This window comes from Colossoma macropomum, unplaced genomic scaffold, assembly GCF_904425465.1.
Source record: "Colossoma macropomum unplaced genomic scaffold, Colossoma_macropomum, whole genome shotgun sequence".
NCBI lineage: Eukaryota > Metazoa > Chordata > Actinopteri > Characiformes > Serrasalmidae > Colossoma > Colossoma macropomum.
Genome location: NW_023494787.1, coordinates 5338273 through 5351193, shown reverse-complemented (window position 1 = coordinate 5351193; position 12921 = coordinate 5338273). Strand labels below are relative to the sequence as shown.

The window sequence follows — 12921 nt, the reverse complement described above, 5'->3', positions numbered from 1 at the left end:
ACATATTACAACATAGTACAAGTTATTATAGGTAAAACATGTCTGATATGCAATCACTGTCCATTTTACACTACAATATTTTCAATAACATAAAACTGTAATAAAAAATAAATAAAATATAAAATAAGTTCAGTTTGCTAGTCAAGTGCAATGCTAGATGATGTAGAACATGAAGAATGAAGTTAATAATATAATATTTAATTAGAATAAATAAAAATAAGAATGTAGAATAAAATAATGTAAAATTAATATCTAGAATGCCTCATATTTGAGAAGTGGTGATCAAATCATGAGGTAGGTAATTTGAAAAAAAGACTAAATGGAAATGAAAAGTTTGAATAAAACAAAATTATTGTTTAATATGTAATATTTTAATATAATGTAACATTTCTAAAGTAATATTTTTAGATGTTAAATTATAGGTGTTAAGTTATGTATGTTTTTTAATATATATATATATATATATATATATATATATATATATATATATATATATATATATATATAATAACACTTTGGTGTGTAGTGTTAATTTAATTTAAACTATTAATATTACAACTGAGTGGAAGTACAAGGCAGGAAGTACAAGGCAGGTGTTTCTAATAAAGTGGCCAGTGAGTGGAAGTACAAGGTAGGTGTTTCTAATAAAGTGGCCAGTGAGTGGAAGTACAAGGTGGGTGTTTCTAATAAAGTGGCCAGTGAGTGGAAGTACAAGGTAGGTGTTTCTAATTAAGTGGCCAGTGAGTAGAAGTACAAGGTGGGTGTTTCTAATAAAGTGGCCAGTGAGTGGAAGTACAAGGTAGGTGTTTCTAATAAAGTGGCCAGTGAGTGGAAGTACAAGGTGGGTGTTTCTAATAAAGTGGCCAGTGAGTGGAAGCACAAGGCAGGTGTTTCTAATAAAGTGGCCAGTGAGTGTGTAGAACATGTCCTTCGTTGCAGTCTTAAACACACAGTTACAAATTGTTGAAGCACTGAATATGTTCACTGCCTTTAGGGTAACAGAGGTCTAACAGGTGAACGTGGGAGGAAAGGAGACAGGGGGGATTTTGGACCACCTGGACAAACAGGACCAGAGGTCTGCACACATTCATATCCCTATGCATCATCAAAGCCTTAACTGTTGATAGGAACATGTAATGGCTCGTGCTGAAGTGTCTAGATGTAACAGGCTTAATTCTTTGATCATTTTCTTATTCATGTCTCTAAAATGCTTAGTAACTCTCAGTAAATGAAAAATGAGGGAAAAATCATAATGCAATGTGTTTTTGAAGGGAAAACTTGGAGAGAAGGGGGAACCCGGCCTTTCGGTAAGTACAAAGCAAACATTTTGAGATTTTTTTTTTCTGTATCTAATTAAACATTGTAATCTGATACAAAGCTGATGTTTTTCACTTCACTGACAGAGAGAAGAAGTGATTATGATAATCAGAGAAATCTGCGGTAATACCACATACCCACACCTCCAAAATATAAACACAATACGACAACAGTTTACAGGTTTTGTATTGTTTTATAACAGGGATCATAGTTTTAAAAATATTCCACTCTTATATTTTATATTCTGTATCTATTCTTACTACACTTAGTGCTCAATGTGACACCAGCACCACCTTTACTTCACTCTTAGCAAAAAGAGTTACATGTAGAGGAAAAAAGGTTCTATCACTTGTTTTAGACCGTTTTACGGGATTGTTTAAAGGGCCCGAATCCTGCATTTTTGCTGTATTTTACTTCTTTATCTCCTGAGGAGCAACATTTGTTTAGTTTTATGTACCAAATTCATTTCATAATTCATTTTTACATGACCGTTTCTTCTTTTATGCCTTAGAATTAAAGTGTTTGTTGGTATGCCCTTAAGACTGATAAACATTCGCATGCCAAATATAGTCAGTTAGAAAATGAACAAAACATGTAATTTGACCACAAACCTTCGCATATGATTGTATTGAAATGAGCTCTGTTCTGATTGGCTGTCCTGTACTGTGGCTCAGGGATGAAACACTACTTATAACTTCAGCGTGAGTGGGTGGAGCTAAACTGCTGTAGGCTGTGTGGCATGATAAATGTGAATGCATTGGCTTATGCGACATCATAAAAACAGTGGATTGGGAAAAGGCTGCTTGTGCACAGAGCAAACAGTCAGGGCCGATCATCAGTTTCACCGTCTGAGAAGTGGTTCAGCGATCAGCGTTTTACTGTACTTTTGTTTAGTTGTATTTTTCTGTTATATGGGTCATTCTACAGAAACGTCCACTCTTCTATCTATCTATAGGAGTCACTGTTGTTTCTGATCCTCATTGGTGTTACACATAATAAAGGAAACACCAGAGACATTTTTAATGAACAATGCATTTTACAAAATGGCTGCTACAGAGCATCAAACCACATGTTGTCAATCATGGAATATCCACTAAAATACAGAATTTAATCCATTTGTGTTCTATTTTTTCACAATGACCTCAGAATAAAGTCGGTCACACCAGTGACTTCAGCTAAAAGCTTCTTATGAAATCATGAGCTAAATGAGAAAATCTCTGATAACTGAAAGTCACAGTGGACTCACCATGTGCTTTTCTTCATAGATCCTCAGAAAACAGGTAAAAGGAAGTCAAGTGATGTCATCAGTGTGACTTTTATTTCAAAATAAGAGATTTTTTGTTACGCAGTAACACCAGTGACACGACTCCTGGGGAACTTTCATTATATATTTTATAATATTTATTTGCCATTTTTTTCTTTATGTCATTTAAATCATATATTTCATAGTCATGTATAGATTATTGTAGTTAAAATTGCAGAATTTTTTTTTTTTTACCTCAAAATATGGCCTCAGCCTTCACACATGACTGTGAGGACGAGCTCTTCTGTGGTGCTTGGAATTCTAGATAATAGATTTAAAACCAATATTGCTAAATTGAGGCTCAAGAAGGTGTAACTGTTAAAATAACTTGTTGTTTTATTTTAAAATATAAATAAATAGTAACCCTAACGTTTATCAACATAGGGTTCTGTAAACGCTAGGGACACAAAAATGGACGTTTCCATAGAATGACTCTTACAGTATTTGTACATAGAGAAATGTAACTTTACTGCGTATGAATGATTTTATACCTTATTCAGACATGGGCTCTGTGCCCTGATATTGTTCTGTTGGTGGTTAAAAAATCAGACCACATGTTTATTCGTGTTTATTCTCTAGAAAATGTTTATTTTCATGTTTATTCTCTAAAAAAAACAGCCACGAAGACATTAAATCCATATTATTGGCCAGATTAAGTACATGAGATTAATATGCATTGGAACGATGTCATTGTCAATCAATACTTACATCTGTAGGGGAATATACCACTGTTAATGCTGACTTAGTCCTTTGATTGATCAGATATTAAAAGCCATAATTATAGCAAATGTAACTGCTAAAATGGCAGCATTCAGTTTTTAAATTCTTTGAAGTGTTAGTCTAACCTGATTCATTCAGTACATTTTCTAGCTGTAAAGTTGTGAAAAAACAATACAACATTAATAGTAGCTCATCCGTGTTGGCTAGCTGGCCAGCTTTAACATTACAACGAGCAAGTAGCCAGATTTACACAAAATAAGACAGGTAAGCAGCTCCTTTTAACCACTTCATTCATATTTCAAACCTGAGCTTTATAACACTGCTAAATAAGACCACCCCAACCCCTCATAGAGTGCTGAGCTAGCCAGTTCAACTACTGCCACTGATGACTGCTTCATTCAGTACTTCAGCTCAAGCTCAAACTGACTGTCTGCGCAATGCCCCATGGGTATGCAGGCCCAGTGGACTTATTTAGTACCTCCCTAGCTTTCAAGAGTTTAGCTCTGCCCATTCACAATAAAGTTGTATGGAGTTGTGGCAACACAGACTGCTTTGTGTATGAGGCACAATAGAGGGCAGCCAATCAGAACAGAGCACATTTACATATATCAGTCTTAAAGGTGCAGTAACAAACACAGCCTGGTTAATTTGAAGGGATGAAGAGAGGTTGGAAAATGGTCAAGTAAAAATGAATTATGAATATTTTTTGTACAAAAATTGCAAAAATGTGATAAGTGGACAAAACAAAATAAAAAAGTAGGATCTGGGCCCTTTAAAGGTGTTGGAATAGGACGTGATTTGTGATTTGGTTTTATTTCCCCTGTTTTTTTTGCTATGTTTGCTCTCAGGCTGTGGTATGAAGTGCAGAGAGAGTCCGCTGGAGTTGGTGTTTGTGATCGATAGCTCCGAGAGTGTGGGCCCGAAGAACTTTGGGGTTGTGAAGGACTTTGTGAACGCGCTGATCGACCGCGTGTCTGTGAGCAGAGAGACTACGCGGGTGGGGGTGGTGCTGTACAGTCACATAGACATGGTGGTGGTCAGCCTGCAGCAGCTGTTGGACCTGGCCAGCGTGAAGGCCGCAGTGAGGAACATGCCCTACCTCGGCGAGGGCACTTTCACAGGCAGCGCCATCCACCGCGCCACGCGGCTCTTCAAGGCCTCGCGCCCAGGCGTCAGGAAGGTTGCTGTGGTGCTGACGGACGGGCTGGCGGACAGACGGGATGAGGTGCTGCTGGAGGACGCGGTAGAAGATGCGCGCGCTGCCGGCATTGAGATATTCGTTATTGGGGTGGTGAAACACAGTGACCCTTCGTATGCCAGCTTCCAGAACGAGATGAGCTACATAGCTTCAGACCCTGATGAGGAGCATGTCCACCTGATCGATGACTTCATTAGCCTGCCCAGTGCGTAAACCGCAGGCTTATTAGTCGGTTTTTAATCTTCCTGCAAAAAATCTGCATTAACTAAATGGTTAAGATAAATAAAGTCGTTCAGAGTGGTTTGGTGTGAAATGCTCCATTCTAGAGAAACTCCCCGAGTCAGAATTGTTCACAGTGGTGGTGATAGGAACCAGACATCTAAAAGTTGTTACATTAAATGCTTATCGCTGTTGTCGGAACAAAACCTCGTATCTCCAAAATGGTAACTTTACAGGAGAAGGAAAAAACATACTTTGCTTTTAATGTAAGTCAATGGAACCAGACGTTTTTCCAAGTGGTTTTGGGCCGTTTCTTTTGGTCCATTCATCTTGAAATTTAAACACTGTGTAAAGGGCAACAGGTATTTTCAAATTATGTCAAAAACTGAAAAATGTCAAAAATGGAGATATGAGGTTTTCTGCTGACAACAGCGATATGAATACACTGCCTGACTCCTGACAAATTGTTTTATGATTGTTTTAAGAAGGTTTTGGCCTAAAATGTTTGTTTTTATATCCATTCATGGTGGAGAGATAAAACAGAACCCATCAACATCAACAAGACGTGTGTGCTTTTGGATAATAATATAAAATAATAAATTGGCTATATTTGTGTTGTAGACATCATGATCCCTGGTTCCTATCCTCACTGTAAAGAAATCAGTGAGTTTCTCTACAATGGCATATTCCACATCAAACCTCTTGTTTTGTTTACATCTCAACTACTGGACCATGCAGACATTTAGCAGTTTAGTTGGTAATGCTTTCTTTCACAATCCCTTAAGTTCTGGGTTTAACCAGGTAAGTGTGAGACACAAAATCCAGACTACTAGATAACTATATTTGGTAACAAGTTCCAAGACAGTCTAACTAACTTACACTGAAATGCCCAACAGGTTCTAGGTATTAACTGGATAAGTATGCGATACAAACTCCACCGTACTGTGTAATTATTCTTGGTTAAACATAGCAGTAGCTATATGGTATAAAAATACTATATCTGAGTAAAGTACAAAGAGCCTTACATAGTACATACCTGTTTATTACCTATAACTGAAACTGAATCTACTCTGTAATAGAAAGCAATGACTTTTACTGTTACTGAGTCCTTAACTTTTATTTCAGGTAACTATCTGTGTGTTGTTCAGCATCATTTTACTGCATATAACTGACTTGGAGGTGTTTCTGTTTGTTCCTGCTTCTACTTGTGACATTGCATTGAAATATAGTGTATATTTGTGCTAAACAGCTTGTAGTAATAGGAACTGTTAGTCTTTTTAATAAACTATATGGCCAAAGTATGTGGACACATGATTAAGTGTGGGTGTTAAAGCCATACAGACTACTAACAGGTGTGTGTAATCAAGCACATAGCCATGCAGTCTCCATACATAAACACTGAGTGCGTTTTACATGCGCTTAATAATCCGATAACTGCAGAAAATCTGATTTTGTCAGTAATGTGATCAACGCTTTTACATGCACTTGAGTAATCAGATAATGGGGAAACCCCGGGTCTACATGAGTCGGGCAGTAATCGGATTTCTGCTTTGCAACCAGCCAATAAACTCACAGACGAAGACGTGATGTAAACATCAAACTTCATGCCGTGACTTTACCTGAAAGTAAGAACATACACATCTAGAAAATGAGGAATATTTAAATCCTTCATTTAGTTGAGAATGTAGTTGGTTTCAGTGTCGCGCAGACTGAGAAATCTGAAAGAAATCAGAGTAAGAGTTCACATGCTCTGAGAAATCTGACTACTGAGCTGAAATCCAGCTCTCTTTATCAGATTTCTTAATCGGATTTCTAGATCAGGTTATGGTGTTTGCATTACCGTTTGAGTAATCAGACAACTGCAGAAATCTGATTATGATCGGGTTATTGAGAGCATGTAAACGCACTCATTGAGTCATACTGAAGAGCTCGGTGACTTTAGATGTGGCACTGTCATAGGATGCCACCTTTGCCACAAGTGAGTTTGTGAAATGTCTTCCCTGCTAGATCTGCCCCAGCCAACTGTAAGTGCTATTATTGTGCAATGGAAACATCTAGATGCAACAACAGCTCAGGCATGCAAACTCACAGGGCGAGGCTGTCAAGTTCTAAAGTGCATTGTACTTAAAAATCGCCTGTCCTCTGTTGCCTCTACAGAGTTCCAAAGTCCCACTCAAAGAATCATCAGCACCAGAACTGTGCATTGGAAGCTTTACGAATTGGGTTTCTGTGGCTGAGCAGCTGCAGTCTAAGATCACTATGCACTGGCTGTGTCGGCTGTGGCCTGCACAGAGTGGCCTGCACAGAGCCCTGATCTCAACCCCACTGAACACCTTTGGGATGAACTGGAACATCGATTATGAGCCAGGCCTCCTTGTCCAACATCAGTGTCTGACCTCACAAATGCTCTTTTGACTGAATGGGCACAAATTTCCCAGAGACACTCTCCAAAATCTTGTGGAAAGCTTCCCAGAAGAGTGGAGCTGTTATAGCCACAAAGGGATTTCATATTAATGGCCATGGTTTTGGAATGGGATGTCCAACACGCTCAAATAGATGTGATGGTCAGGTGTCCATATACGTTTGGCCATATAGTGTGATTACACAGCACTTTAGTCTTAGTCTAAAACCTGTTTGGCATTTCAGTGTAATTTATTCAAAAAAGAAAATTATTTATTTCAAAATTTACAACTTTGGGGTACATCATATCTACCTGACCAATACAGGGAATGTAGGAACCTATAAAAGAAAGTGTTATATAGTGTTATATAGCATACTGATTATCATTAGGAGTGATTTCAGCAATAGGGACACACCCAGTGGTGCATTATAGGTCATCAGTGATGTTTCAGCCAACAGTGCTAATAATGAAACACTCGCTGTATCTAAATCTAAATTTACTTTCCTTGTTTTCACAGCCTTGGAAGGCGTGTTACTAAGTCGGATCTGTGACCAGGATAATGGTGCAATATTCAGTCCAGACCAGAATGTTCTGTTCCCACCTAAACCTGAACCTGGATTAGAGACTCCAGAGATATTCACCGATGATAACTTCGGTACAGCTGGCAAAGAGGTGAGAGGAGCGTGTTACATTTTCAGATATGCTGATATGTCGTCATTGTCGCGCGGCACATCGAATTGCAGCAGTGAAACCACCTTTAACCCTTTAGTACTACATTTGGACATTTTACCAGCTTCACAAATTACTGCCCCCGTACAGTTCTGGGCAGGGATTTTAAAGGACTGTAACTGCAGCTTCACTATCACCCAACCCAGGTTTCTATGTTTAAACTTTCCATAGTCATGCTCTAGCACAGGGGTCGGCTCTTCTACTGCCCTGTTGACCCTCCACGGCAGAATTAGATTTGTAGGTAAAAATAAAATAATCCTCTTTACAGTAAAATAAAGCTCTGCTGATCGTTCAACACAGTTTAACAATAAATGGTCTTAAACTCTGGAGTTAATGTAGAACTGCTGATTCACCCTTTAACCCTGAAGATCAGTGCAGACTGCTGGTCACCATAGTAACACATACACCAGTCTCGCCTGGCTGGTAGCTAACAAAACAGCAAATAGAAAGATTTAAGATGAACATTGATCATTCGGAGACAAACGGACGTTATTATAAACTTTGCGTTTATAATCACTCCAGTTGGTTTCCTGATACGTTTAATCTGCAACGAGAAACTGTCAAACACTAAAACGTCACAAGGCTGAAGTCGCTTTTCGTTTGTTGTTTGAATTTTCCCGTTCCACCTTAAATGGTGTAGCAGTTACATTCTAGCGCCTCAGGCACCATTTAAGGTGGAACTGGAAGATTCGAACACAAAGCTGGCGAATGAGAAGCGACTTCAGCCTCATAAAAAGTTGAACATTAAGAGTCATTTTACAAGAAACTATTTCACTTTTGAGGAAAAGTTTCCTGCTGGAGATGCGAGAAAAGCAGCTTTAGGTGAGCTAAAGCTTAAAGCAGAGCAAAGTAAGTCTGTGTTTTCGGTTATATTATACAGCCAAGATGGTAAAATAAACATAAGAAGTTGTGGCACTCAAGGTTTGGGTTAACATTTGGGTTGCGACCCCTGCTCTAGCAAATAGTTACTTTTATTACAGGACCTTAGTTATTAATTATTACAGGACCTTAAGAAGATCGTAATAGTGTGACTGAAGTGGCAAACTGTTAAGTACAGTTAATTGTTTGAAGTACAGTGCTGTATTTAATGTCCAGTCAAAACAGCCATTAAGTGCAATTAAGTTTATTTTTGAATGTCAGGAAAAAATCTGAAAACATATTTAACAGAAAATTAGAAACCTCAACTTAGAAATGTACTACACTTTTACTGTGTCCACTCTTTACCTTTATTCCAGCTTCCATTCTTTTCAGGAGACTCACTTTCAGTTCCTTAAAGAATCTGCAGACACACCTCCAAAGTTCAGTCTTAGAAGCTGGTTGATCATTTTCTGAAGTAATCAAACACATTCAGTGGTGCTGAGGTCTGGACTCTGGGGTGGTCAGTCCATCGTTCAGCTTCTTTGTTTGATTGTCTCCTTTTCTCAGTGAGGTTCTTCTTGAACAGCTACACATCCTTTCAGACCCACAGCGCTGAGTCGTCTTCTCACAGTGGAAGGATGGACAGAAACACCTGTGGATGTTTTCAGATCTGAAGCAGCTTGATTTTCTCCTCTCTCCCAGAGATGAAAGCTTTAAGTGCTGTTTATCTGAAGGGGGGCAGTGTTGGTGTCTACCTGGTCTTCCAGGTGGCTGTTAGGAGCCCCATTTTCTCTGTAGCTTTTAACCATTTTTAACAACAATTTTGGAAACTCATGTTTTTTATTGGACTTTCATTGATTTTCTTCATCAATGCATTTGGATTACTGTATATCTATATATCTCCTCAGAAATATCTCCTGAAAAATGAATAACTCGTTCTGACTGGAAATGAAAAAAGGGTAACCTCTGACTTTTGCACAGTGCTGTATTAGTTTGTTTTATTGCTATCTACTCTACATTTTTTGATCTAACACACTCAGTTGTGTTAATTCACAACACCTTTAGTGTTTTCACTATTTTGTCACATTTTAGGCCAGAATACAAGAACGTTAAAGGTAAAACAAGATGTGTTGACCTTAACTGCACGATGATGTATACATTGTTTTTAACAATTCTGAATGCACAAGATTCAACTCATCAACTGGTTGCCAAGGTTTAGACTTCAACACTTCTCCATTCCCCACAGACTGAACCTCCGCTGGAGCCCGAGACTCCCTCTCCCCCTCATGGAGAAGATGGCAGTGCTGATAATGAAATCGAGAAGGGCAGGAAGACGTCGTTTTTCGAGGGGTCAGTGAACGAGCTCAGTGAGCTCACGGCAGCTTCGTCTGGCAGTAGAGCCAATCTCCAGTCCCCTGGCGTGTCTGTGATGGGACCTCCTAACCCCGCCGACTGGCTGCCTGGCCTGGAGAGAAGCCCACCTCCACAGATTCTACCTCCCCCTCGACAGCCCGACGGCTTCATACCAGGTACGCACCTTCAGTAACATCTCTTACTGCAAAACCTTGGAACATATGACTCGTTTACAGATGTGTAGAGTAGCCTAAACCCGTACTCAAGTAAAAGTATTGTTACATGAATAATAATAATGATAATAATAATAATAATAATAATAATAATAATGACTGGAGTAAAAGTAAAAGTACCTTTCCAAAAAATAAGGACGTGTTCACTTATTAACACTCAGAAAATCAACAAAAACATTTAAAACAGGGCGCCTAAACTTTTGCACACACGACTGTGCACTGAACACGTGGTCTCTCATTATCCTCCATCTGCTGTGTTTGTTCCAAGGTGTGGACTGCAGGCAGCGGTTAGACCCTGGGCCGTGCAGGAACTACGAGATTAAATGGTACTATGACCCCGAGGCCAACGCTTGCGCTCAGTTCTGGTACGGTGGTTGCCATGGCAACAGCAACCGCTTCGGAACGCAAGACAGCTGCAGGAAAACCTGTGTACGAACGTAACCGGACATTCACCGAAGCTCAAAATGGCTCGTTGCTTTTCACCGTGGTGATTTAGCGCATTTCCTTTGGCGTATATTGAATTGCATTGCACTGTACAGATAATGAGCTGTTTAGTTCACTGGCCTCTTGAGAGGAAGATGCTGCAGCCAGCTATAGCCTACAGGTTGAATATACAGGTTCATGGACTAAAAAAACAGAGTTCGCTGTTTGAACTGATTAACAAAGTTATTAGGACTGTGCGTTTCATTGTGTAAGGATTTAGTGATCTATTAGGCAAATTTATATGGTTTACAAGAGCTAACAATAATCTATTTACCCTCATGCAGTGTAAATACAACATGTCCTACATAGTATAAATCCTTTTTCTGGAAAATGCCACTTACTGGCTGTAACTACATGGTAGAGGCATGTACAGTACTGTGCATTATATTTTCCCCCAAAAATGAAGGCGTCTTTGTCATTTTGGGGGGTCAGTTTTCCAGACACAGATTAGGTTTATGTTATTTCACTATAAGGGACTTTTTTAATGAAGAATCTTTGTTGATAGTGCGATTTAAGTCTAGATTTAATCCTTGACTAGGCTTAATTAGCAGCCTGAAAACCACCCCAGAATGTCTGTGTTCAAAACTGCTGTCTTTAATAACTGAACTAACAGTAGTTTCCAAGTTTTTGTTCAGTTTTATAATCTGGCCTAAGGAATACAGGAATTTTATAGAGTAAAATTGTACTTGAAACCCTGCTACACGGCATTGACTTAATCATGCCATAACCGTGTTATGACAGTTTTCGTTCATTAATATTCACTATATGGCCAAACGTATGTGGACACACCTCCTAATTACTGAGTTCAGGTGTTTCAGCCACACCCGTTGCTAACGTGTATAAAATCAAGCACATAGCCTTGCAGTCTTGATAGACAAACACTGACTAAAACTAAACTTGGCACTGTTATAGGATGCCACAAGTCGGTTTGTGGTATTTCTGTCCAGCTAGATCTGCCCCAGACAACTGTAAGTGCTATTATTGTGATACGGAAGCATCTCGGGAGCATCTAAACAAAGCGGGGCTGCCGAGTGCTGAGGCATGTTGCATATGAGAATCGCCACCATCTGTGGCAGAATACTGTTCCAGAATACTTCTGGAAGCAACATCAGCAAAAGAACTGTGTCAGGAGCTTCATGAAATGGCTTTTCATGGCCGAGCAGCTGCAGCCAAGCCTAAGACCACTTTTTGCAACACCAAGCGTCAGCTGGAGTGGTGTAAAGCACGCTGCCACACCAAACTCCAGATCACAATATGTAGTATGTATGTAGCCCCACTGAACACCTTTGGGATGAACCGGAATGTCAATTGCCGGCCAGACCTTCTCATCCAACATTGTGTCTGACCTCACAAATGCTCTTTTGACTAAATGGCCACAAATTCCCACAAACACACTCCAACATTTTGTTGAAGGCCTTCTCAGAAGGGTGGAGGCTGTTATATGGCATATATGACTAAATGTCAATAACCTTAGTTTTGGAATGGGATGTCCAACAAGCTCATATAGGTGTGAAGGTCAGGTGTCCACATACTTTTGACCATATAGTGTAACAGTGTCATGTTACCATTACCGGTAACCGTAATGACAGATGTCATAATGTTTGATGTCATGTCACATATCTATTTTTACATATTCTAGTACATAAAAACAAACATTACAACATCTGTAATGACAATAACTGCTAATGGCAACATGACATTGTTATTAATGAACAAATGACAGCATATAGCACGTTTATAGAATGTTTATGACAATGTTATGTAGCAGACATCAAGAGTTACTTTTAATAGATGTTCTTTATAGTTACATAGTAAGTATCTTAGTGTAATATCGTAATGTATGGGTGTTGAATTTACATAACAGGCCTTGCCTTTTAAACTAATGGTTACACAAAGAGGCATTTGCACGACTTCTGAATTCACATTCTGGACTCCTGCAACATTTTTTGTCTCTCTTCTCGTAGCAAGTCTAACTAACTATCCCAGAATACTGCATCAGCTCATGTTCTGTTCCTCCTCTTTGTAAAATGTGTCTTACTGTGTATTTCAGAGAAGTAGAGACAGTAGATAATTTTATATTTTAATAGCAATGAATGTAGACATTGTC

At 39.0% G+C, this 12921-nt stretch overlaps 1 protein-coding gene across 1 annotated transcript in view; it reads left to right on the top strand.

Moving 5' to 3' along the window:
* col28a1a (collagen, type XXVIII, alpha 1a) overlaps window positions 1-12899 on the top strand; it is a 50722-nt gene extending 37823 nt beyond the window's left edge. The window contains exons 28-34 of the mRNA XM_036565944.1: window positions 995-1075; window positions 1272-1307; window positions 1404-1440; window positions 4189-4743; window positions 7676-7830; window positions 9992-10274; window positions 10600-12899. Coding sequence (XP_036421837.1) covers window positions 995-1075; window positions 1272-1307; window positions 1404-1440; window positions 4189-4743; window positions 7676-7830; window positions 9992-10274; window positions 10600-10772 — 1320 coding nt within the window. The 3' untranslated portion in view covers window positions 10773-12899. The remainder of the gene's footprint in view (window positions 1-994; window positions 1076-1271; window positions 1308-1403; window positions 1441-4188; window positions 4744-7675; window positions 7831-9991; window positions 10275-10599) is intronic.
* The last annotated feature ends 22 nt before the right edge of the window (window positions 12900-12921 follow it).